The following is a 26876-nucleotide window of genomic DNA, read 5'->3' as shown; positions in this document are numbered from 1 at the left end:
CCCTAAAATGTATAAAACCAAACTGTAACCCACCCACGGCGAAACCACCAAGGCTTCTTGGCGTGGCTCTCCAGGCCACGGTCGTGCGTATTCCGCTCAGAATAAACCTTTTTAAGTTATTTTACAGAGTTAGGACTCTTTCCCGCTGACACCCCCAGGTGGGCTTAGTCCAACTTTGCTGCTCTGGGAGAAGCCCTGGAGCCCACTCCGCTGCCACACCGTTGGCTTGCGCCTGAGTCCCGGGCAGGGGCAGGGCAGACCCAGGAGACCAGAGACGGTAGGGGCCAGGGGCTGAGGCCCTGTGCGCTTCCCTGCAGCGGGAGGCGGCACGGACCCCAGCCCGGACCCCAGCCCACAGAGAGCAGAGGAAGCGCCTCCCCCACGCAGGGTCATCAGCCCCGGGGAGCTCACCCGTCCTGCGGCGTTCCCTCCACCCAAGGCCGAGGGCCGCCGCCCTGCCTACCTCCAGCGACAGCTTCAAGTAGGGGCCTCTGTCCTGCCCGTGCGCTCCGGGAGCTGCAGCCAGGGTGGCACAGGGGCCCGGGCAGGGGCAAGAGCAGGGCCCGCCCTGCAGACCACGGCTCCCGCTCCGGGTTGCACCCTTAGGTTGAGCGCTGGCACCTGGCACAGAAATACACACGCAGCGACGGCGCCCCCTTGAGGGTGGCCCCTGAAGGGTCACCTCCCTTCCCCTTCCCTCCAGAGACCTCCCAGCAATGACCATCGGGCCCCCTGCCCTCTCTGCTCTGTGCAGGGCTGTCCCCACCTCTGAAATCTTTTTTCTCTTCGCTGTTTCTCTTCCAGCTGCTTCGCTCTTGACACTGGCCCAAAGGGTAAGACCTCATCTGGCTACCGAGGGACCGACACCCAGAGCCAGCCGGCGGGCACGGGACCCTGGGCAAGACCCCACCCCACAGCTGGCTCAGGGCTGGTGCTAGAGCATTCGAGCACGGGTTCCAGAGCTCTCTGCAGCTTTGCTTCCCCGGCCCCTGCCCGGCCCTCTCTCAGGAGCCTGGGCCTGCCCCCCTCGCCAGTCGCCCTGCCTGGCCCCCCTGCTCACGGCCACTCTCCCCACACTTCCCGGGGCTGGACCGGGGCCTCACGACCCGAGTCACAGGGTGGGGCAGTGGGAAGGTGGAGCTCCATGCAGACTAGAGACCACCTTCCCTCTGGCACCCAGGACGGGCGAGGACACGCGGACACGTTCGGGGACAGGCGTGCTTTATTACCTACGGCTCCCACAGCACACAGCGGGCCAGCCCCGCATGCAGCCTGTCCAGGACCTGCAGGCCTGGTCACTCCACCCCTCATCCTCCTCCTGACCCCTGACCTCAGGGAAAAGAGCAGACTCCGCCCAGGGACTGTCCCATGTGGGTCTTTATGCCCAGTGTGTCACTCGGCCCCCACAGCAGGGCCCTCGGGAGGCCGGGGTCATGCAGATGAGGATAATGAGGCAGCATCCCAGAGCGGGGAGACCGAGACGATGACAGTCTGTCCTCAGAGGCAGGTCCCCACCCCGCCCTCCGCAGTCTGACGTGGCATGGGCAGGGGTGAGGGGCGGCAGCGGGCTGGGCCCGGCATGAGGCGTGGCCCCTGCCCTCCATCCAGCCCCTGACCAGCAGTCAGGCCAAAGCCACACGCTCCCGCCTCTCTCCCGTCCTCGAGGGTGGCCCAGGCAGTCCCAGCCCTGGCCCCGCAGAAGGCTCAGCTCCGGTAGCTCCTGAGCAGGTGCCCGGCGATCACCAGCCTCTGGATCTCGCTGGTGCCTTCGTAGATCTCAGTGATGCGGGCATCGCGGTAGTGCCTCTCGGCTGGCATCTCTGTCACATAGCCCATGCCGCCCAGGATCTGGATGGCCTATGAGGGAGCAGGAGCTCAGGAGGGAGCAGACCCCACTGGGGGCAAAGACCAGGCAGGACCGGCCCAGAGAGGAGCCGGCTGGGGGAGGGGCAGGTGGCCCCTGACCGTTCACTGGGACACTCACCTGGTGGCTGATGGCAGTCGCAGCCTCCGATGCCGCCAGCTTGGCCATGGCCGCCTCCTAACCACAGGGGAGACAGAGTCAGCGCCTTGCCCTGGAGGGGAGTCCTGGCTCCCGGCCCCCCGGCAGGGGCAGCCCACAGACCGCTCTGTGAGCAGCAGTAGCCCCCCAGGCCCACACCAGCTGCCACAGGGCCCTCCCAGCCCTGGGCCGCGCTCAGGAGCCCCTTCCCTGCAGGCACCTTGATGAAAGGCTTCCTGTTGTCCTTCAGCATGGCAGCTCGCCAGGTCAGCAGCCGCGCGCTCTCCAGGCCCAGGGCCATGTCGGCCAACTTGAACTGCGACAGCCACGCCCCACGGTCAGCAGGCGCCCCGCACTCCCTCCAGGGGCGGGAGGAAGGAGGGACAGGGACAGGAGAGCAGGTAAGAGGTGGGCTGCCCACCCTCCAGGGCCCGAAGCCCTCCAGAGCTCCGGAAGCCACCGCCCCTCACCTGGATGCCCTGGAGCTTGGTGAGGGGCGCCCCGAAGGCCATGCGGTTCTCGGCGTAGTGCACTGCGCAGTCGAGGGCGGCCTGGGCGATGCCCAGGGCCTGGGAGGCGATGCCGATGCGGCCCATGTCCAGGGTTTGCTGTGGGGACGGCCCGGTCAGTGGGCGGCCAGCGGGGCCCGGCCTGGCCCCAGGGCACTGCCGCCCCTGCCAGCTCACCATGGCGATCTTGAAGCCCATCCCCGGCTCCCCCAGGATGTTGTTCTTGGGGATGCGACACTCCTCAAAGATGAGGTTGGCCGTGGACGAGGCCCGGATGCCCAGCTTGTCTTCCTTCTTCCCCAGCGTGAGCCCAGGCGTCGGCATGGGGACCAGGAAGGCACTGATGCCCTGAAAAGCGCCAGGCGGCTGAGCGACCTTCTCAGAGGCTGTGCCTCGGGCCACACCCCCCGGGCCAGACACGTACTGCAGACCCTTCCCCCTGCTCCCTGGGAAGCTCCGGTGGCGCCCCCTGCTGGCTCCCAGGGAAGGTGCAGCGGCAGGCCAGGGAGGGACAGCGACAGCCCACCCCACTCGCGGGAGTGGGAGCAGCTCCAGCAGGGCCGAGGGGACGGGAGCTAGAAGCTGTGGAAGGACTGCAGCCCAGAGGTCTGACGGACCCCTCTCTGTGGCCCCCACCTTGTTCTGCAGGGATCTGTCCGTGCTGGCAAAGACCACGGCGGCCGAGGCCTCCCAGGAATTGGTGATCCAGGCTTTGGTGCCATTCAGGACCCATGTGTCCCCCTCAGCCCGGGCAGTGGTGGAAGCGGCCCCTGCGTCGCTGCCGTTCCCTGCCACACAGACTGGGGATGCGGCGGCGCCGCCCCCGCCCCACCCAAGGGCACCCAGCCTGCCCCCGCCCCCAACGTGGTGAGCAGGAAACCCTGCGACTTGGGCTCCCAAAATCCAAGGTCTGCTCCCAAGAGAAAGCTCCAGGGCTACACCAGCTCCCAAAGCTCTCAGCGACCAGTCCCAGAGGGCAACAGGGGTGTGCAGAAGTGGGGAGTCTTCAAGCCAGAGGGACCCCAAAGCCAACCTTCCTGCCTACCCAGCAGAGGCAAGAGCGTTCTCCTTGGCAGACAGCGGTGGCCAGAGCTCGCCCAGCTGACTGCGCCATTCCTCCTGCCCAGCAGCTGGCCCCCTGGGGGTACCCAGCTCCGTCTGGGTCGCCCTGATTCTGAGCTGAGGGGACGGGGTTGGCCCACGCCCAACCGTGGTACCTGGTTCACTGAGAGCAAAGCAGCCAATTTTGTCGCCACTGGTGAAGGGAGTGACCCACTGCTGCTTTTGTTCCTTGGAGCCGAACTTCAGGATGGGCCCCAAGTAGAGAGACTGGGGGGACAGTGAGGGGCAGTCGGACGCCTGCAAGCCCTGGCACACCCCGCCTGCCCATGGGCTGCACCCCAAGGCCTGTTCTCTCCGGGGGCTTACCCCAGTGGGACCGACTCCAGAGACATCTCTGCGGAGATCCGGGATGGGACTGAGGCCTGCCTGCCCCCAGGAGCCTCCCTCTACCTGCGCGCCCGCAGCCCGGGCGGGCACTCACGTTGTTGACGCTCATGATGACCCCGGTGGACGCGCAGCCCCGGCTGATCTCCTCCACGGCGATGGCGTAGGCCAGGTAATCCAGGCCGGCGCCGCCGAGCTCCTCGGGCACGTCCATGGCCAGGAGCCCAAGCTCGCCCATCTTCTTCACCTGGCCCCGGGGAAGGACGTCACCGCCAGGGCAGCTGCTAGGGGCCGGGACCCACCCTCCCCAACCCCTCCTGTGCTCCTGAACCAGGGCCTGCAGAAACTCACGCCCTGTGACCCCACCCTGACACCATTCACTCGTGCTGTCCTGTCCCCACTCCACGCTGGCTCCCCACTCTATCCACAGCCACAGTGAGCGGGCAGAAGGCACAGGAAGCCTTCAGGGGGCTCTGAGATAAGGAGCAGGACCACACTGTACCATAATGACCTTCCTTCAGTCCCCTAAGTGTACCCCAGCCCCACATACCCCCTCTCCCCACCAACAGGGCCTTTGCACATGCTGTTCCCCAGTAATGCCCTTCATCCACCAGTGACATCCCCTCCCCCTCCCCTTCTGATCTCGGCGCAAGCCTCGCTTCTCTGGGCTGCCAGCCCCAGCCCCACTAAGTCAAATCCTTTAACCACACACTCCCCCGCGGCGCCCGTGCGGCCGCATTGCTCCTCTGTTAACGCGCGTGTTCACTAAGGTCTCTCTTCCTGACAATGAGGGCAGGGACTTTTGTGTTTTGCTCACTGCTGTACACCCAACACTAGGGAAAGAATGAATGGATGATGAGCTTGGGATATTTTATTTGGAATAACAATAATAGTAATTGTTAATTATCAAGAGCCTACTTACTAAATGCCAAATTCTGCATGAAGTGCTTTATGTGTATTCTTTCCTCTGAGTCTCTCTAAAGCTCTGTGAGAATGATTCTCTTAAAACAAAACAGAGAGAGAACCACATGAAGTTGACAGAGGCCCAGTTCATCACCTCTGTGGACCCCACTATGTGCGCTGGGACAATAGGGACCTGGTACTTGACAGGCATACAATCTGGTTTGTTTCTTTACTTTTCATTAGAGACACGGTCTTGTTCTGTTACACAGGCTGGAGTGCAGTGGCACGATCAGAGCTCACTGCAGCCTTGAACTCCTGGGCTCAAGAGATCCTTCTGCCTCAGCCTCTGGGGTAGCTAGGACTATAGGTGTGCCCCGCTATGCCAGGCTAACTTTTTAATTTTTTTGTAGAGACAGGGTCCTGCCATGTTGCTCAGGCTGGTCTTGAACTGCTGAGCTCAAGCCATCCTCTTACCTCAGCCTCCGAAAGTGCTGGGATTACAGGTGTGAGGCACCTCGTCCAGCCTCCCGGTTCAATTCTATGAAATGCCACAAACATTTGTTGACTGTTAAGCACTAGCTGAGTGCAGAGTGTCATGTTGGACAGGAAGATGTGAGTACGAGTAGGACCCAAACCCTCCTTTGAGAAGTGGTTTGAATTAACTGGGATATTAACACGATGATGACATAAGAATCACAGCTTACAAATGGAATGCTCCCAGGGCACAGCGAGATGAACTCTGGTTGGGATAAATGAGAGGAGGTGGCATTCAGGAGACATTTTCAGGGTGGGAATTAACAAGAGTCAGTGGGCACGAGGGAGAAAAATGGGGTTCAGACTCTAGGGGTTTCTACGTGGTTAACTAGGGCCGTGTCAACACCATCCTCTGAAACAGGGCACAAGAGGAAAACAGTTTTGCACCCGCCACTTTGACATTATTCAACAAATGTTCACTAAGCGGATGAGAAGAAACTGGGCTCAGTTTTAACCATATAAATATACATAGCTACATTTCACAGTTAAGGAGTTCAAAATCAGTTGGAAACACCATTCTATTTCCTATTTTCCTTTAGAATGAAATGGCATTGTAAATTCATAACAGTTTCTCATTTGTTTGTTTGGACATAAAAAGAATAAAGTTCAATTACAATTACAAAACCAGCCCAATAAGCAGGACTGGCACTGTTGACCTCTTTCCCAGCCTATCTGCTCTCAGTTCTTCCCCCGACCCTCCCCTACGAAGTCGCCTTTTTTGGAGAAAAAAAGTCTTCAGGAAAAAATATTAGAAATCACTAACTAAACACCTACTATAGGCCGGGGCTGGCTCAGAAGTCTGGATTCTGTCTCCTCTAGTTACCAACTGTGAAATGTCAAGCAAGAAACTTCCTTCTGGCTTTAGTTTCCTCATGTGGAAACTCAAGGCCATGAAATCCCTACCTCAATGGTGTTGTCTTGAAGATTTTTTTTTTTTGGAGACAGTCTTGCTCTGTTGCCCGGGCTACCATGCCATAGCATCACCCTAGCTCACAGCAACCTCAAACTCCTGGGCTCAAGAGATCCTCCTGCCTCAGCCTCCTGGGTAGCTGGGACTACAGGCATGCACCACATGTCTGGCTAATTTTTTCTATATATTTTCAGTTGTCCAGCTAATTTATTTCTATTTTTACTAGAGATGGGGTCTCACTCTTGCCTGTCTTGAAGATTTAATGAGTTAAATATATGCATAAGTGCCTGGAATACAGTCACCTCCAAATGTTACTCCTGAGGTTAATACTATTGGGATTTTAATACTATTGGGATTTTGCATTATTTTGGTGCTCATGATCTATGCATGTCCCATTCTCTGACTTCTGCCTCCTTTCTTCCTGGGTTCCCTCCATAACTGGGAGCTCAGCAGCATGCACAGTGCCAGGAATAAAAGCAAGGTGCCACCAACTTCAATTCTTAGCTAAGGGAAGCAAGCACTGGGGAGGAAGCTGTGCATCCCATCGGCCCCCAAACCAGACTCCAGTGCATGCGGATAAAGAAGAGATCGGCAGACTCAGCCCGACTCCTCCCCAGCTCTGCCCGGCACCAGGGGGCAACTCCTACAGCTGCTTTTCATTGGTAAGAAGGAGAGAATATCAGCAGGACTCAAGATGATCTAATGAGATTATAGATGTGGAAACACCTTATAAAAGATAAAACAAAATACAAGCCAGGAGATGGCTCACACCTGTAATCCTAGTGCTCTGGGAGGCCAAGGTGGGCAGATTGCTCAAGGTCAGGAGTTCAAAACCAGCCTGAGAAAGAGTGAGACCCCCATCTCTACTAAAAAAAATAGACAGAAATTAATTGGCCAACTAAAAATATATATTAACAAGTTAGCTGGGCATGATGGTGCATGCCTGTAGTCCCAGCTACTCGGGAGGCTGAGGCAGAGGATCGCTTGAGCCCAGGAGTTGGAGGTTGCTGTGAGCTAGGCTGACACCATGGCACTTTAGCCCAGGCAACAGAGTGAGACTCTGTCTCAAAAAAAAGATAAAATACAGGTTATCACTACTCTCAGCTACCTTCGTGTATTCATCAAATCCTTTCTGCGCAGCCTCAGCATGCCAGAAGGGAACATGGCTGCTGTCTGTGATGTCCTTGTCCTTCTTCAGTCCCATGCCTGCCACCACTGGGAGGATTACCCTGCAACCTCCCCGCCCCACAGGCAAGGAGGACAGTATAAATAAAGCCAGAGGCCCAACTTAAGAGCAGGAGGGTAAAAAGTCTTGCTTCTACTAGCAGCTTCTTGCACAGGGTGAGTCTAGTCTGGAATACCAGTGACCACTGGAAGGAGTCCGATATAGGCCAAATAAATCAGGCGGCCTGTCATCTGGCAGGAAGAGCCCGACACAGAGCCGTGTCTTGATCAGTGGCCTTGGGGGACAAGCCTCTAAACTGTTCCTGCTTCTCAGTGGCCTCTCTGCTGATTCCCTTGCTCTCCTCACAAAGAATTTGAGTTTTTCACATCCACTAACAGGAAAGGTAAAGGGACAGCGCCAGCTGAGGTTACTGAGTCATGTGCATGTGTGTCCAGTGCTGGGGGGGGGGGGGGAGAGGGGAGAGCGAGCAGGGGTAGCTGAGGCTTAAAAACAACGTTCCCAACTAGAACAGGGCTTCCCTGCCTGCCATCTTGGCTTCTGGACAGCAGCCTAGATAGTGGATGGAGCAGGGTTTTGGAGACCTGGGCCATGAATTATAACTGTCCCAGAGACCAGTTAACTCCTAGAAAGTCACTTCACTTCTCTATGCTTCAATTTTCTCAACTGTAATGAAAACAGCAGTAACAGTATTAACAGCTGCCACTTCCTGAGCACCACGTACCATGAATTTGGTGTATGTTATCTCGTGTGATCCTTGAACTCACTCCAGAAAGCGAAATGGAGATTAGATTAGATTAGGTAGGGGTGTCTTCAGGATTAAATGAGATGACACATGGTAATGTCTAATACCTGTAAGTTGCCCAACTAACCTAGGTGCCCAGAACGCCACTTGCCTACTCGGCTCGAGCCCACAGCCGAGGCGCGACACCCAACACGAGGACACACACCATTCACTGAGAATGAGGACGAGCGGCCGCAGAACCTACAAAGCATGTAAGTGGGGACCACAACTCTTGAACTCCTCAGATGGAAAAGCAGGCATGGAGGAGAGGCCAGAAGGTTTGCCCGTTCCCAAATCGTTCATTCAGCAAATATCTACTGAGAGTTGACACCATGCGCCCCATGTGCCAGATACTCTCCCAGGTCAGGGGACACAGCAGCAGCACCTTAAACGGGTAACCGCCGGGGAAATGAATGCAAGTGGAGGAGCACAAGGCACAGGAGGAAACGTGCGGCTGGGGAGCTCAGGGTCTGGCAGGGGACAGCTCCAGCCACAGCTCTACTGCTCATTTGCTCCATGACCTTGGGTACGTTATCTAACCCACTCATAATATTGAGTCTCATCCATTGCACAATGGGGCACATAATAATAGCACCTTCACCTTATAGGACTGGTGTGAGGAATAAGTAAGATAACCCACCTCATGTGCCTAGAACAGTGCCTAGCATGTGGCAAGTATTCTACTAACTATTAATATTAGCACGGTGCCTGGCACATAGTAAGCAGATTGCGCTGTTGTTCCAGAAGTTACATCCTGGCTATAGGCCACGTGCTGGACGAGGGAAACTTCTTCAAGAGCCTGTTCTGGGTCCCAGGCCCTGCTTTGGGACTTCTCGATGGGGTCAACGCCACCACTCAGCCTGGAGCCGAGCGCGGACGGCCATCATGGCTGTGCTCTCACCTGAGCTGCTGGGAAGAGATGCTCCTTGTCCGCCCGGGCCGCAATGGGAACCAGCTCCTTCTCAGCAAAGTCCCGGCACATCTGCCGCAGCATCTGGTGTGTGTCGGGCAGTTCCACAGACTGGTAGACGGTGTGCAACTGTCGCCAGTCCTGAGGATGGAGGGCTGCCACCAAGAAAGGAGAATGCCAGAGGTCTTGATAATGATAATAACAGGGATCCGCTAACTTAGTGGTTCTCCACCAGGGAGGATTTCGCCACCTTGGGGACACTGGGCAATGTCTAGAGACATTTTGGGCTGTCACAACTAGACAGGGGAATGAATAACTATTGGTATTCAGTGGGTAGAAGTCAGGGCTACCTCTAAACAAACTATGATGCACAGGACAGCCCTGCAACAAAGAATGATCAACCCAAGATGTCAATAGTGTCGAGGCTGAAAAACCCCATACTAAGCGAATGCTCAGCATGCTCACTAAATACGTCACACTCACTGAGTCAGTCAATCTTCTGTATAACATCAATTTTTTTTTTTTTTGAGACAGAGTCTCGCTCTGTTGCCCTGACTAGAGTGCTGTGGCGTCAGCCTAGCTCACAGCAACCTCAAACTCCTGGGCTCAAGTGATCCTCCTGCCTCAGCCTCCTCAGTAGCTGGAACTACAGGCATGCACCACCATAACCGGCTAATTTTTTCCTATTTTTAGTTGTTTGGCTAGTTTCTTTCTATTTATAGTAGAGACGGAGTCTCCCTCTTGCTCAGGCTGGTCTTGAACTCCTGAGCTCAAACGATCCAACCCCCTCAGCCTCCCAGAGTGCTAGGATTACACACGTGAGCCACCTCACCTGGCCAACACCAATTATAATAAGACCTCAACTCTGTGGCCTCAGGCAAGAGTTTCAACTTCCCTGAGTTACTATAAAAGGAAGAAGACAATACTATTGTTTCCCAGTTTCTATAAAATGAAGAAGGCAATACTATTGTCCTGGGAACTTCTGGGAGTGGGAGGGTTAAAGAAACACTAACTGTAGCACTCAGCACAGCTCTCAATTTCCCCTTGTTGTTATAATCCAGGGTGAGTGGACCAGGCAAAGGAAGCCCTGGCCATATGTGTCACTGCTGCTGTCTTAGGAGACAAATGGTAAGACAAAAAAGGTATTGTGTTAAATAATTGCTGGCCTGGGCAACAGAGCAAGACCCTGTCTCTACAAAAAATATGTAAGTTAGCCAGGCACGGTAGTGTGTGCCTGTAGTCTCAGCTACTCCGAAGGCTGAGGCAGGTGAATCGATGGAGCCCAGAAGTTGGAGGCTGCAGTGAGTTATGATGATGCCACTGCACTCCAGCCTGGGAGACAGAGCAAGACCCTGTCTCAAAAACAAACAACAACAACAACAAAACAAAGAAAATCAACAATAGCGAACATTTACAGAGTACCTGTTGCATGCCAGGCACTGTACTAAGCGCTTTACACAGCCTGTGATTTAATTCTTCCAACAACTACTTCACTGTGGCCATTTCACACGCGGGCCAACTGAGGCTGAGTGGGGCTGAGCGTCTTGCCCAAGGTCACAGATGCGAGTCTGGCTCCGGTTCATGCTCCGGAGGAAGGGTGCGCCCTGAGCCTCCGCGGGGTGGGATGAGGGAAGTGGGTGCGGTGCAGCCGTGAGAACTGAGCTGGCATGGGGGTCAAGCAGGTGTGGGGTGTCCAAGCGGGAGCCCGGTCCCCGAGCGGCCGAACTGGGGCAAAGGCCGTGCGCGCCCTCAGAGGGCGCTCCGCGGTCCGCCCCCCCCCGCCCGCTCGCCCGACCCGGGACGCGGCGGGCCGTGCGGAGCCCGAGCGCACTCACCTCTGCGGAGGGGGCCGCAGGCCCGGAAGAGCAGCGAGGCGGCCATGGATAACAAACGGACACCGCGCAGGACTTCTCCGCGACCTCCGACTGCGACCGCGCGGTTCCGGACTGCGGGGGTGGGGCCGGCGGAGCAGAGGCCACACCCCTCGAGCCGCGGGAGAAGGGGCGAAACCCGCGCCGCGTCCCGGGGGCGGGGCGTCCCGGGGGCGGGGCGGGGCGTCCAGGGGGCGGGGCGGGGCGTCTCCTCAGGGGCGGGGCGTCCCGGGGGCGGGGCGGGGCGCCTCCTCAGGGGCGGGGCGTCCCGGGGGCGGGGCGGGGCGTCTCCTCAGGGGCGGGGCGTCCCGGGGGCGGGGCGGGGCGCCTCCTCAGGGGCGGGGCGTCTCCTGGGGGCGAGGCGTCACGGGGGCGGGGCAGGGCGTCACGGGAGGCCTCCCAAGAAGCGGTACAGGTAAGTTTCCTGCGCGCATGAAGTGTCAGAGGTAGGTCTGCTAAGACCGTGCTGTGTTCTCATCCATTAGTAAAAATGTCAGAACCAAGCCAGGAATAGAGCCTTGCAGAGCTCTTTTTAAAGCATAAATCAGATAGCAGTCCTAGGCTTATTGGCTTCGTTCGCAGGCCCATCTCTCCTGAAATCCAATTCCATGCCTAAAAAGCTTTCTAGGACCTGCCCCTGCCTACCTCTCTGGCCCCACGCCCAGTGTTCCCTGGCAATCTTTGCTCCAGCCACATAAGCAGCTCTTCTCTAAAGCCCACTAGCTTGCTCCTGCCTCAGGGCCTTTGCACTGCATACGCCACTTCTTTTTTTTTTTTTTTTTTTTAAGACATAGTCTCACTCTGTTGCCTGGTCTAGAGTGTGCCGTGGTGTCAGCCTAGCTCACAGCAACCTCAAACTCCTGGGCTCAAGCGATCCTCCTGCCTCAGCCTCCCAAGTAGCTGGGACTACAGGCATGGGCCACCATGCCTGGCTATTTTTTTCTACATATTTTGGTTGGCCAATTAATTTCTACTTATAGTAGAGATAGGGTCTCGCTCTTGCTCAGGCTGGTTTCGAACTCCTGACCTTGAGCTATCAGCCCGCCTCCGCCTCCCAGAGTGCTAGGATTACAGGTGTGAGCCACCGCGCTGGGCTAATTAATACGCCCCGGTGCCTCCTGGCCAATACGCCTCATCTTTCGGTCTCACCCAGGCCTGCCCTGACCACAGCAGGCCCATGTTTCTCCCCTGCTTGCTCTCTGACCATCGTTCTTTTTATTCATGGCACTTCTCATCTGAAATTATCTTATGTGTCATCCCCCCCACTAGTCTTTTGGCTCCAAGAAAGTCAAGGGCCTTGTCTTGCTCTGGTGCTAAATATTTAGGCCCATGGAACTGGGTTGCCAGGGAGGGAGATTTCTTTTCCCCAGAGGTTGTGAAGGTGGGATGGTGCCGCCACCTCTCCTCTACTGCAGGCCTATCTGTCCCACTTCTAACTGGGGAGCAAAGCCCTGATGGCAGCCGTACATTTGACCCCTAGCATCCTCACTAGGACACCTTCACCCTGCCCAAGAAATGGCACTGATTTCACTTGCCCCCCAAGGGTCTTTTTGTTGACACAGGTGCAAATCTGACTCCCACAGCCTCCTGGGCACCACCCAGGCCCTCCTAGGCACCCACATAGCCCTCCTCCCAAAAAACTCAGCCAGGCATCTGTCCCCCCTAGTGACCCACATGCCAAAAATTCTGTCTTCCTGCAAAACCTTGCTCTATTTCCTACAAAGAGAACAATTGAAAGACATAACAGAATCCTTAATGTTACCTTTCATTAAAAAAAAAAAAAAAAGGCCGGGCGTGGTGGCTCATGCCTGTAATCCTAGCTCTCTGGGAGGCTGAGGCGGGCGGATTACTCGAGGTCAGGAGTTCGAAACCAGCCTGAGCAAGAGCGAGACCCCGTCTCCACTATAAATAGAAAGAAATTAATTGGCTAATATATATATATATATATATATATATATATATATATAAATATAAAATTAGCCGGGCATGGTGGTGCATGCCTGTAGTCCCAGCTACTTGGGAGGCTGAGGCAGAAGGATTGCTTTTTGTCAAAAATCATCTAACTGTACTCTTAAGTGAGACGTCATAGCTGTAGTTAAAAGTATAATAAGCCTACTTTTAAAACACATATATAAATTTTCAATTCTTAAAGCCACCCTGGCAAAATATAAAGCAAAAATATTAAACCTAAAGCACAATCCTATTCCCCAATCACCCCAGAAACCAGCTCTTAATATTACACCAACTCATTATAACTAATTGCAGAAAAAACACGTATAGGAGCCAAAACAGCCAAGATAGGAGAAACCCCCCAAGATAGGACCCCTCCCCCAGAAACACAGGGCCCAGTCAGGAGACAAGACAGGGTACACATACTGTGAAAATCTTTCTTTTATTACTGTCTCGTGGCAAAATAACATTTTATACAAATAAGTCACCTAGTTAACTCTGGACACAAAGACAATACAAACTGGAATGAGGATCTTGGGTGAAGTGGGAAAGAGGAGGAAGGTAAGATCAGGTCATTGATGTTTCTTATATTCTGTGAAAAATAGATTTACAGGGAAAAAAATAGACTTTCACAACTTCAATGACTTCACATGATCTTTTGTGAAACAAGGGGTAAATTCACCTCCACCAGATCCTTCTTGTGGGTAAGATGTTCTGTGACACGGAATGTGAGTAACACGATGGTTCAACGATTAGGCTCCTACACCAGGTATAGCAGCACCCTCTGCAACAGGAATCCTTATGCACTGCCAAGGAGCCTGTGCTGTGAATTTTAGGACACAATGTCCTTATCCCCAAACCTCACTGATGTCATAGTGACAACTGGCCACTAAAAGAAAGTGACTTAAGAGAGATACAAAATAGACTGGGCTCCGTGGCTCAAGACTGTAATCCCACACTCTGGGAGGTTGAGGCAGGAGGATTACTTGAGCCCAGGAGTTCGAGACCAGCCTGAGCAAGAGCGAGAACCCATCTCTACTAAAAAAAAAAAAAAGAAGAAGAAGAAGAAGAGTACCCTGGGAGCCTACCAGGGCAGCAGGACACACTAAGGCAGGACTCATCTACTTTGTACATTAGACATAGCCTATTAAATCCATTCCAGAAATGAGTTCCACTTCAACTGAAAAAATAAGTTGAAGATTGTCCAATCACTGCCATTTCAAGAATCATCAGTCTATAATTAGCCCCAAACACCACCAAATCACTGTTCCTATGTGTTGGAAATCCAACAGCACAAAGACTGAGGTGTCTTCAGGAAGCACAAGCCCCTGAAAAAATGCTTTCTTTACAAGATAGTTTTGAGCTAACACATAAGGAGTCAATAGCCTAATTTAGCCCTAGGCTACTTTTAGGTATTATTTCCTCTGTTTACCCTTTAGAACATAAAAAAAAATAAACCAGAATCTTCTTTGGAGAAGCTAGAAGGGCATCTTAGCCCAAAGGCTGTATAGGAAAAGAGAGGCCCTCTCCAGGAGATTCCAAGGCAGAGGGACAGGAGCAAGACTGGAGGGGAGAGAGTGCAGGCAGGAGGTCCTATGGCACCGGGCGGGCCTGCCACTCCGCTGGGATGTGTTCCCTGGAGGAGCTGCCTCTCAGGTGCCAACCCTTAACAGAGGGCGCAGTCCCCACCCCACCCCCATGCAGGTAGTTTGTTCCCCCTCTCCTATCACCCACAAGATAACTGCCATCAACAGTCCGGATGCCTTAATAACATGGCAGCCTGCCTCACCGTCTAATGGGTTCTGTTACATTCAGAGAAGGTATGACTTCCAATTTTTCCCTCAACTCAGGTACAAACGCTTGAATTTCAAACTCATGCAGGTTAATACCCCAGAGTGGTAATGTTTCTCAAGATTTCCCGAGCAGCTAGGCACAGGAATCTGGAGCCCTAGATATAGAACACCAGACCTTCAGAAGCAGAAGATGGCAAATCCCTGTCAAGCTGGACACAGACCGAGCGCTTGGTCTCAAATGGTGTCCAGTGAGACTGGGCTAGCTAATAGGAAAGGGGATACAGCACTGCTCAAGCCAGAGTGCCCACCTCCCTCATGCTCCGGCCCGCTGCCCAGGCAAAGCTGTCCCTGAGGATAAGAGACGTCCACTAGCGAACTACAGACGGGCTGCCTGGGGGCACATTTCCAAAACACACTCAAATGAGCAGAGGTCTGGGAAGCTTCAGGAACCACGTCCTAAATATTATTTAAATATCAAATAGTAGAAACTCTCCCAATTGGGCCTCTGTCACAAAGAGAAGGGATTGTTGTTAAGCTTGACAGGAACATGCAAATCCCACTTGAGAAGCCACAATGAGGAACACAAGGTAAAAAGACAGCACTGATGTCTGTCTTCAGATGAGGAGAGGGTAGCAACAGCAATATAGCTTTCCCCAGCAGCAAGGAGACAAAGTCACACAAAAGGCACCGTATTTGTAACTGAATCCAGTTTTGAAAGTCACCAGGTCTGGTGACGAGAAACCCATTCCACAGGGCGCATGGTCTGTTCCTTCCCTCAGGGTTGAACCCGGTGCCCGCACAGCGGGGTAGTCTTGGGCTTTCTCAGTGAGAAAGCTGCCAGCATATGACATCACCAAGCCTCTGGCCCGGCACAAAGCACTGGGCCAAAGTTCAAAACCATTCACATTCTAGAATCCAAACAGGGAGCAACACTGGTCGATGAACACACAGGAACTTCTGTGACAAAGTGTTGTCTCTGCTTTCCCTGGTCCCACACAGCCTTTCTCTCAAGCACCTTGGGTCACAGCTCTCCTGTCACAGGTACTATGACACCCACAGTGACTTACCACACGTGGGCCCCTCCCTACTGACATCCTTCTATCAATGCTAAATGGACCCTGGCCACATCGGTCATCTCATCAGAGGGTCATGGATCCTGGGCTGAGCTGCTACAGCCATCCACACAGACAACCACAGGGAGCTGGGAGGTGACAGTCTATGGATAAGGGTCAAAGAACATAAGCAGCGACTCGCATGAGACACTCGAGGAAACTTTTCTGTGAACACATCACTCTGACAGGCCACCTCACCTACCCACCCTTTCCAAAGATCCAAAACAATTCCAACTTAGCAGTTTAAAGGATCAGCACGTACAGTACTTAAATCTGATCTGCCAGAATGGTTCCAGAAACTACTTCAGTAGAAAGGGAAACAGGAAAACCCTCCTAAATAAGAAATCTACAAAGAGTTCCAGAGGCAAACCCCCATCAAAAGCCAATCCCCCTCCAGGCTGTGCTGTGTAGAGAAAATCAAATCTTTAAAGTCACTGCTGGTTCATAAGTACACTTCCCCCAACATGCGCCAGCTTAGCCCTGGGAGCCTGAGTAATACATCAGAACTCTACCCGCACATCACATATGCTGGGAACACCACTGACATTTTATAAAACCTCCTACAACGAAGTTTGGGAATAAAAAAACAAAATACGAGACCTGCTCTGGCCTTGAGAGATACTGGCGTTCCATGAGCAAAACTGACATGTTCTATTTCACGAGGTGCTCAAAAGTTAGGAGCCAGGAGAAGCAGAGCAAGCTCATCTGTCCTCCAGAGTGAGAACAGGAAGGCACTGCCAGGCCAAAACCTTGGTCTGTCCCCAGGAGGACAGGCCAAGGACCCTGGGCATCAGACAGGTCAGCAGGCCTCTCCACAAAACAGACCTCTCAGTTTGGCAGCATCACCCGTGCCTTGAGGCCTCAACCTCAGCACCCCTGTCCCCTCTACCCCCTTGCAAGTTCCTTCCAGTCGGTTTAAGACCAAGCACAGGCTGAGGGCAGACTGCTGATGGTGACACCACAAGTGAGAGGAGGCAGTGCCTGGAGAAGCCTACCCTCCAGCGTCCCAGAGCAGCCAGGGACCTGGAGAAGAGCTGCGGAACTGCAGGCAGGCCCAGCGCAGCCTTCTCACCCCGGCACGGCCACGCCTGGAGAGACCGAGGCGGCTTGGCGGCACAACCGGTAAACAGCTAGAACTACGTGAAAATCAACTTCTCTATCTGGATTCCAGGAGCCTCATCCTAATCTTTTACTTTCCTATAGTACCTCTGTGACCTAAGGGGCAGGGAAAGAAGGGGAAGGAAAAATACTGCAGAAGAGAACACAGCACTGCATGGCACTTCCCTTGGAGCACAGAAAACTGCCACCTCAGCCTTGGCTTCCTGGGGCAAGGTTCCAGATATGTGTTGACAAACTGCAGCTTCAGTCGCCTCTGTGTGCCAGGGTCTTGTGGCTGTAGCCAAGTACCTCCCCTGCCTATTCCTGAGGCAGTTACTGGCCCCCGTTATAGGCATAATCAGCCTTGTTGTGCATTATCAGCTTGTTGTCAACAAAGTAGAAGCTGTCAGAGCGGGTCTCATAAGGATTTTCAATCATCAGACGAACTGCAAGTCAGGGAAAGAAAAAAGAGCAGAGTTACATGTAAGTCTGCCACATGAGCTAGGTGGGGAAAAAACCTAACATCCCTCCTAAATGAGAACACAAGGCACTGCCAGGCCGAAATCTTGGTCTGTCGCCAGGAAGACTGGCTGAGGACCCTGGGAGTCAGGCCTCTCCATAAAATGGACCTCTCAGTCTGGCAGCATTACCAATGCCTTGATACCTCAACCCAAAATAAGCCAGCATTGCCAGAAAATATGAGTATGCTCTACCAGAATAATGAGACTGAAACAGAATGAGCCAGCCCTTGCCAGCTGGGGAGACCACAGGGGCCCTCTAACTGAATGTGATCTCCCCTTCAACATAAGGTAGCGACCACCTCTCTGCCATGGCCTCCTCAGTCATCTCCAGCCTGGGTTCTCACACCCTCCTGCCAACATGGACCGCAGCAGCCTCTTTCCTCAGTGCTCTCAGCTGACCAAACCAAGCCCTGACCTCTCATCTGTGCCTCACCTCCAGACAGTCCAGTCCCAGCTTAGAAAGCTGCGCCTCTGTGCCCACGTCCCACAGGCAACCAAAGGAATCCTAGTTGTCAAAAAGCACGGGAACACAGGCAAGCAGCCTTCTCCAGAGACGGCTCGGGAATTAACTCCCAAATGATCCAACAATAGGTCTGCCTGTCTTGAGATCTACACTGAAGTCTCCTGTTTATTCAGTAATTGCTCAGACCTCTTTAACCATACTGGAGAGTAAAGGTAATTAATAGTCACTACCTGTGATCGGTTTATAGTTAATGATTACAAGCCATCTGAGTCCTCTGTAGGAAATGCTATTTGTTTACCAGAGTTCTCAAAAGGTGAAACGGATTTTTTAAAGTTGTTTGAACCCATCCAGGCCAACACTATTTGGTTTATATCCAGAATTATCGACCTCTACACTCTTTTTAGCAGATCTGGTTTTCTTGGGTAAAACTTTAACTCTATATATAATCTTTTCTTGCAAGTATTTACATGTTCCTGCCAGCTTGGGGAAAAGGGTTCAAGCCAGGATCAGATGCTGACATAAACACCCTGCCCTTCATGTCAGCAATCCTCTTACCTGGGAACAGCACCGCCACATGAGTAAAGAGTACCTGCATTTCAGAAAATGACAACCTTCAAGGACCTGAGATTCTGAGAGAACCAGTCAGCATATGTGGATCCTTCCCCACAATGCAACTAAAGCCCACCACCATATACGGGATTCCACTCACATTCTCATAAATGCCTAATGCCAAAAACACTAACCTGAGACAGCCAGAGCGAAGTCACAAACTGACTATGCCTGCTTTTTCCTCTAATTCAGTCCTATCTTCCCTCACCTAGGCTTCATGGCAGCCTTCTCCCTCTGGAGCCTCCCCCAGTTCTACCTACAGAGACCTACAGGGCTGCTCTTCTAAGACAGTGCTTCCATCCTCTTACTCCTGCTCCAAAACCTACGAGAGCTCGTTAGTTCTTGCTAGCCTAACAGTTTATCTAGTCAGCCCTCTGCTTTGCAGAGAATGCAAGAGGAGGTCCTCAGGCCTTGATTCTATTTAGCCTGCAGTTTCACATCCAGCTCTGATAAAGGAAAAAGTGAAGGGCCAATGGCTAGGACACAGTGGGAAACCATGACTGACAGTGGACAGGAGAGGCACTTTATCTGATGGGAATTCCAGGGGTTATCACAGGCCTCCTCCTAGCTCCCTCAGGCACTGCTATTCCCACAGCAGGCATCTAAAAGAATGGCCTGTATTATTAAAACCTTCATTGCTCCCATACAGGCAGAGTCAGGGTTTAAAACAGGAGCCAGGAACCATAGGAAATGAGAAGCCTGAGGTCAAGTGGCGAGATCCACATCACGTCACTACTGCCATGTGACTGGACCAAATGCGTTTCAAGGTCCCTTCCTTCTAGCCCTCAGATCTAGAAAGCTGTAAGAGGCAGGGAATACATACTGACATCCTCAGAAAGCTGGGGAAACTCATAGATATGTTCACAAGTGTTCCTGCTGCTGGGAATGCAGAAGCCAAAATCAAAGTCAAAGTTTTTCAGCAAGCGTTCCCGGAAATAGTGCCGTTCGATCATTCGGAAGTTTGACACAGGTTTGTCTCCCACTGTGAACTCCACCCTGCAAAATAAATCTCTGTGAGCCCTACTTTACCTCCTCCCTCCTCCAAAGCCAACCCCAAACCCAACAGAGAATACTGTGAATAAGTAGAATGTTCTCCCCTCAGGAAATAATGGTACTCACGTAGCCCCAACCGTCCGGAGGCGGAGAAATGCTGGTGTGAACTGATAGCGGACAAAGCGTCCTGCACTGACATCCACAACTCCACCTTCCTCCTCTTCCTCCTCCTCCTCCTGGTCTGAAAGAGCACACAGAAAAAAAAAAAAAAAAAAGAGCACACAGAATCTTCAGTGCACCATCTTGGCACCGAGAGTCTAAGAGTTCCAACACCAGTCCACACAGCACAACAGCAATCGATTAATAGTACCAACGCCAACTATAAGGATGGGCAGTATTTACTAAACACTTGCTGTATGCCGGGCCCTGTGCTAGATGCTTCACAGAATCCTCCCAACAACCCTGTGAGGTATTATTATCTCCAGTTTACAGATCAGGAAGCTCAAGTTCAGAGAGGTTAAGTAGCATGTTCAAAGTCCCTCAAATAGTAAATGGAGGGAACAGAGATTTGAATCCAGGTCCACCTGACTCGAGGTCTATTCTTCAACACTAAGCTATTTGCCTTTTATTTGGGGACTTAGGCCATATCCTAAGGGTAAAGCCTGAAACACAAGCTGGGTACTAGGCCCCTGACATGGTCTATATTATACAGATTAGGTCTGCTGTTGACCAAGCTGAAGTGCTAACCACTAACCAAAAGAATGGGACTACAAAAGTTGACACTAATCAAAATGTTCCTTCAAAGAATACAAAAATTTCTGATGTGCAGCAAGACAAACCACTAAAAATAATTTTTGTTATTTAAATGGAAGACACTGACCTATGGCCTTGGGGTACTATACTTCCTTGGACTGATGTCTATTCCAGGCCATACCAGGCCTGATGCTCTGACAACCTGGAAAGGGTGAAGCAGATGGGCAATGATGCAACATGTGGGGCCTCCACAAGGTTAATGCTGGTCTCTGGTCTAGTCCATTCCTGAGCCCAGGAGATGAAATATTCGTGAAATGAATCAGAGAAGCATTCTAATGTGAACAAGGAATTGGTACCCCCAGTGTCCAGTAAGGACATTTTCTCCAGGTCTAAGCTGAACGTGGGTACAATATAAGACATTTTCAGCATCAAACGTCTCTGCCTGTGACTAGCCCAAGAACAAGTGGGCAACCAGACTGAGTAGGGGTTCATACCCAGAGACTCTAGAGCCCTGGCTCCAACAATGTGATTCAAAGAGAATCAGACCAAATCTTCTCAGCGATTCAAATTTATCAGAACAAGTGCTGTGCTTGCTTTGGCAGCATATATACTAAAACTGGAACAATACAGAGATGATTAGTGTGGCCCTTGCACAAGGATAGCATGCAAATTTGTGAGGCATTCATATTTTTTTTAAATAATTTTAAAAAAGAACAAGTGCTACATGAAGGTACTGATCTCATGTGAAGATATTCTAAGTGAATCAAGATCCTTCTTAATTTTATTTTTTGTAGAGACAGGGTCTTACTGTCACTCAGGCTGGCCTCAAGCGATCCTCCTCCCTCAACCTCCCAAAGTGCTGGGATTATAGACATGGAATACCACACCTGGCCCTGAATCAATATCCTTAAATGTAAAGACTGAAAAGGTCAAAAATCAAGATACTTTATAGTATCTGCAGCTGATCTTCTTGAGACAGTTAACTTTTGTACTGAAATGACTACTCTGAGCCCACTCTATCCAGATCCACATACCTGTAGTAGCCTTGGGGTCCTTGAAACATCCTAAGTACTAGGAAATGTGACTTAGGGATGAAAACACCACAGACCCAGAAGCTACCTGGCCCTGATCTGCCCATACCAATAAAAGATAAGTATCCACAAGGTACCTTAGTCAGTACTAGATTATAATAACATAAAGAATACTGGGGGTCAGGGCTGGTAGCTCACGCCTGTAATCACAGCACTTTGGGAGGCTGAGACAAGAGAGGATCACTTGAGCTCAGGAGTCCAAGACCACCCTGTACAAAAAATAGAAAAATTAGCCAGGCCCGGTGGTACACACCTGGAGTCCCAGCTACTTGGGAGGCTGAGGCAGAAGGACTGCTTGAGCCCAGAAGTTTGAGGTTGCTGTGAGCTATGACAACGCCACTGCACTTTAGCCAGGGCAACAAAATGAGACCTTGTCTCAAAAAAAATACTGGGTAGGGTGAGACCAGGAGACCAGGGTCTTATCAAATTTTGAAACTCTTTCTGAGTTGCAAATCAAATGAAAGAAACTTTGGAAAATAAGTTATTATTACAGACCACAGTTGATACTATAAAGCTTCGGTCCCAAATCCCTGGGGCTGCAGATGGGTACCAGTCTGTGGCCTACTAGGAACTGGGCCGCACAGAGGGAGGTGAGCAGTGGGCTAGTGAGTGAAGCCTCATCTGTGTTTACACCTGCTCCCCATTGCTCACATCACCACCTGACCTCCGCCTCCTCTTAGATCAATGGCAACATTAGGTTCTCATAAGAGTGCAAACCCTGCTGGAAACTGCGCATGCGAAGGATCTAGGTTGCATGCTCCTTTTGGGAATCTAATGCCTGATGATCTGAGGTGGAGCTGAGGTGGTGATGCTAGCACTGGGGAGTGTCTGCAAATATAGATTATCATTAGTAGAGATATTTGACTGCACAGTAAATGTAATGCACTTGAATCATCCCAGAACCATCCTAAACCCTCGGCCCCACACCACACTTCCAGAGGCTGTGGAAAAATTGTCTTCCATGAAAAAAGTCCCAGGTGCCAAAAAGGTTGGGGACTGCTGCAAAGGTGCACTGCACTGGTGTTCTAACAAATGACTAACTCCAGGGGGCACTAAACCTACAGTGATAGGCTCCAAAGACTTAAGTGGTCCCCTGGCCAGAATGAATCACCCTGAACTGTGTGTCACAAGCACAGGAAGCATCTATTCAAGGCTAATTTAAGGAATCCAAGTAGATGAGTTCATGGGTCTGTTTTTCCAGAAAATGATGGAGATTAAAATCCAAACCAGGACTTACTGGGAAATACAAGACACTATTTAAAGGAGAATGAGCAGACTGGAGTACAGCTGCCTCATGATCTGGACTGGAATCCTCAGTATCACCCTTTCAGAGGACTCAAGGCTTGGGTGAGTTTTCCTCATTATAATTTAATTTAAAGGATTCCTTTCCTAATTGGAGGCAATATGATAAGATGAAAGAGCACAGGACCTTAGCAAAGTGTCGCTTGGAAATTCGGGCCTTAGCTCTTTCTCTGTAAAATGAGGATAATAAGAAGTGACGATCACATAAGCTGATGTGGAACACAGCAACTAGCACAAAATAGATACTCAACAAATATCAGCCTCCTAATTCAGCTTCAAACCAAGCCCCGCAGGCCAGGCCACAGGGAGAGGTCACAAAAATGGGACACTCTGGAGTCCAAGAAATAGGATGCAGTAGCACACAAATATTCATTTCAAAGACCTTTTGCTCAAACTGTCAAGGGGTCACTGCAATATTGAGGCCTACCTGAAATGCAAGGTTTGGCAATCTCAAAAAGCACCGTCCCCGTCTCTAAATCTCGAATTTTGAAGCGGGTGAAATCAATATTATAGATGTTGTCTTCGGGTTTACATAAATAATCTGAAAATGAGAGAAATCAATGCTGTTAAATAATCCTCCAAAAATCCTACCATTTATTTAGTTCTCAAGTTTTGAAGCAAACTCAAGTTTGTTCCCTACACAATTCACTTAAAATATCCCCCAAAACTTCCTCTTATACAGTCATAAACAACAGTTGTGTGGACAGAACTAGATGATCCAAGAAAGAAAAAAATAACAAAAACTTGGTTTGGATGAAAGATTATCATAAAACTTTTAGAAGTGGGAATAGAAAAAGGGGATTTCTTTGGAAACACCTACAAATCATAATCTATCAACTTGGATGTCAGAAAAGGATAGAATTTTTTAGAGAAATCTATTTTAAAACATTTAAACTGATCTAACAGATAATGCAGTGCTAGTTTGCCAACCATCAGTGTTAAAAAAGCAGGGATCAGCAAACTTTTCTATAAAGGCAAGATTGTAAATAATTTAGGCCACATGGTCTCTGTCACAACTAAACTGTATTGTAGCACAAAAGCATCCACAGACAATATGCAAATGATGCAGCTATATTTCAATAAAGCTGTCTTTATGGACACTGAAATATCAATTTGATATAACATGTCATAAAATTAAAAATATTTTTCCAACTACTTAAAAATGTAAAAACCATTCTCAGTTTGTGGGCCATACAAAATCACACAGTGGACCATATATACACAAGCAGCAGGATAAATTTGCCAATGAGGGCATTAGGCCAAAGTGAGCAGAGGCCACAAAAACCTGAGCAGCTAATCAAAATAGCACCAATCACAGGAAATTTCATTGATTTCTTTGTACAATGACTCTTTTTTTTTTTTTGAGGCAGAGTCTCACTTTGTTGCCCAGGCTAGAGTATCATGGCATCAGCCTAGCTAGCACCAACCTCAAACTCCTGGGCTCAAGCAATTCGTCTGCCTCAGCCTCCCAAGTAGCTGGGACTAAGGCATGTGCCACCATACCTGGCTAATTTTTTCTATATATATGTTAGCTGGCCAATTACTTTCTTTCTATTTATAGTAGAGTCGGGGTCTCGCTCTTGCTCAGGCTGGTTTTGAACTCCTGACCTTGAGCGATCCGCCCGCCTCGGCCTCCCAGAATGCTAGGATTATAGGCGTGAGCCACCACGCCCGGCCAACGACTCTTGACAGCATCTTCACCACAAGTCATTTTAACACTCTTTCATATTACTTGGTTCCTTTAGTTATTTCATGTTTTACAAGCTGTCTTTCCAGTAGGATAGCAAACTTGAGAGCTACTGATTATTTGTAACTACAAAAAAAGCTAACATTGGCCTTTAAAAGGTACTCAATACATACCTTGTTGAACAGAAGGAACAAGATGCTAAGAAGAGTAACAAAGAGGTTGCCAAGCTTGGGCCTGTGGCTTTCTCCAAGAAGCTGCAGAGATGGGTTTGGGCAATGGTACCAATTGCAAGCCCCCAAACAGGACCGAGTGTCCACTGAGAATGCTGCTTAGGACCAGGCATTCGAATGACCTAACTCACCTCTGATTTCAAGAGAGAGCATGTGGTTACAGAGGTCAGGTGCTGAGCACTTCTGTATTCGCAGAGCCCCAAACGAAAAATGGGTCAGAACAGAAGCAGCTTTTTCACAATGCTTCATTGAAACTGAATAGCAAGGCTGTCTAAAGATATACTCAGGCATGCAAAGGGCAGTTTCAACCCAAATAGTGAGGAAAAATGAAGACATCAAAATATCTATAATCAAATTAAAACTATTTTAGGAGATGGGAATTCCCTTTCACATAGGCAAGACCAAGGCCCACCTCCCCCAAACTCCCATCCCCAAATGACTGAAGCTGCCCCTGAGATACACCTGAGCAGCCCTGGGCTGACACAATTCAGCAGACACCACCACCATGGTAGCCTTCCAAGGGGGTGCTGCTGCTGCTACCAGGGTTAGAAGCCTGCAGGCCAGGAGGGATGGGCAGGACAAGGCAGCCATAACCAGGTGATTGCAAACTCTGGGGATCAGGGGAACAGCAGCAGGAGAAAGGGTGTCAAGCCAGGCATGGGTTTGGCAGAGAACAGAAAAAGGGAGCTCACCCAGGACAGGGAGTGGGCAATATATTTCCTCCCACCCTTCCTTACATCAATGAAAAACCTTAGGATGGTTGCCTTTTATGCCAGGAAACGCATTTCTGAAACCCTGACAATAATTCTTGATTCACTAGAACAAATGTCAAAAGCAGGCTCCACATGTTGGAGTTTGTACATAAAGTGGAACTTTATTTTTTTTCTTTTATGTGGCACAGTTTTAAATGTGCACGAAATGCCACGGCCATGTGTTTTGAGGAAGAGCCCACCTGCACACAAAGGGGCAACGCATGGGATACCAAAGGGGGAGGGGGCCCAGGCAGGCTAGAATGGGGGAAGGGCTGTCAGGGGCCGGAGCGGAGGGAAACAGAGAAAGCAGGTAGGGATTCCGGCCTGGCTGAGGGCTGCGGAAGCTGGGGCTAGCCGGGTTGAGAGGGGCCTGGCTGAGCGGGAACTTCACTGATGGCTGGGGAGTGAAGTTGAGGGGCTGAGGGGCCAGGAACCCACTTCTTTAGGGACCCCGGCCGGCTCAAGAGGATCTTCTGGCTCAGCTGAACAGGCCTCCTACCCAACCAGGTCCAGCAGAGGCAGGGCCGCGGGCCGGCCAAGGGAAAGCCTGGCGCGGTCGCAGGCAGGGGAAGGCGGTCCAGCTCAAAAGCCCCTTCCCCGCCAGAGCCAGGTGAGGGTGGCGAGCGCAGACCCGGCCGGCGGAGCAGGGAAGCACGGCCTGGCCCTCGGAGGGGGCCTCGGGGGACCCCCGTGCCGCTTGAGCGGGCGGGTCGGCCGAAGGCTACGGGGCCGGGGACCCGGCGGGAGGGGAGGGCGCGGCCCGCCCGGCACTCACTCTCGGTGACCCGGCTGAGGCGCAGGACGTGCTCTGGCCGGATGGAGTCCAGCGCCAGCAGCTCCTGCTCGGTGACCGCTGCCCCGATGCCGTCGTCGCCCGCGTGGTGGGGCGCCTGTCGCCGCGCCTTGAGCCGGTTCAGGACGCCGCCACCCGCCTTCTTCTTCTCCTCCTTGCCAGCCACCAGCCCCCCGGGCCCAGCCGCAGACCCCGCGGCTGCAGCCTTCGAGTTCGACCAGTTCATCGCTCCGCCGCCAAGATGGCCGCCGCCTCCACAGCGCCGTAACTATGGAGAGCGGGGGCGGGGCCCGGGCGGCACCGGGGGCGGGGCCTGCGGGCTCGCAGCGCGGCGCTCTCTTGCCAACTTTGGTCCGGCCAGGTGGCGGGCCAAGGGATGGCTGGGGCCTTAATACCGCCACACTCTCCATCAGGTCCCCAATGTCACTCCAGATGTTTAAAAATATATATAATGCCCAAACGAATTTCTGTCATATACACTGTGAACAGTACATCTTGAGAAAATGTTTATTAATACCTTTAGCATAGAAGGTAAGTTTATTTTATTTTATTTTATTTTATTTATTTTTTTTTTTTTGAGACAGAGTCTCGCCTTGTTGCACAGGCTAGAGTGAGTGCCGTGGCGTCAGCCTAGCTCACAGCAACCTCAAACTCCTGGGCTCAAGCGATCCTCCTGC

At 51.7% G+C, this 26876-nt stretch overlaps 2 protein-coding genes and 1 non-coding gene across 3 annotated transcripts; 1 reads left to right on the top strand and 2 right to left on the bottom strand.

Moving 5' to 3' along the window:
- Positions 1 to 1204: 1204 nt before the first annotated feature.
- Positions 1205 to 11155, bottom strand: ACADS (acyl-CoA dehydrogenase short chain). The gene is made up of 10 exons (XM_012756678.2): positions 11017 to 11155; positions 9173 to 9336; positions 4055 to 4204; positions 3729 to 3840; positions 3148 to 3299; positions 2689 to 2859; positions 2473 to 2610; positions 2223 to 2318; positions 1985 to 2041; positions 1205 to 1857 (listed from the first exon to the last, which is right to left on the bottom strand). The coding sequence occupies exons 1-10, from the start codon at positions 11060 to 11062 to the stop codon at positions 1705 to 1707; spliced, it is 1239 nt and encodes a 412-aa protein (XP_012612132.1). The 5' UTR covers positions 11063 to 11155; the 3' UTR covers positions 1205 to 1704.
- A 5939-nt stretch (positions 11156 to 17094) lies between these two features.
- UNC119B (unc-119 lipid binding chaperone B) lies at positions 17095 to 26451 on the bottom strand. The gene is made up of 5 exons (XM_012756659.3): positions 26182 to 26451; positions 23165 to 23278; positions 19718 to 19832; positions 19422 to 19594; positions 17095 to 17451 (listed from the first exon to the last, which is right to left on the bottom strand). Exons 1-5 carry the CDS (start codon positions 26423 to 26425, stop codon positions 17339 to 17341), a joined length of 759 nt encoding a protein of 252 aa, XP_012612113.1. The 5' UTR covers positions 26426 to 26451; the 3' UTR covers positions 17095 to 17338.
- On the top strand, positions 20931 to 21037 carry LOC142863786 (U6 spliceosomal RNA). The gene has a single exon (XR_012914427.1). It is a non-coding gene; the product is annotated as a U6 spliceosomal RNA (small nuclear RNA).
- Positions 26452 to 26876: the final 425 nt, after the last annotated feature.

Source organism: Microcebus murinus, chromosome 22, assembly GCF_040939455.1.
Source record: "Microcebus murinus isolate Inina chromosome 22, M.murinus_Inina_mat1.0, whole genome shotgun sequence".
Taxonomy (NCBI): Eukaryota; Metazoa; Chordata; class Mammalia; order Primates; family Cheirogaleidae; genus Microcebus; species Microcebus murinus.
Note: the sequence above shows the minus strand (reverse complement) of the source record. Positions and strands in the feature narration are given on the sequence as shown.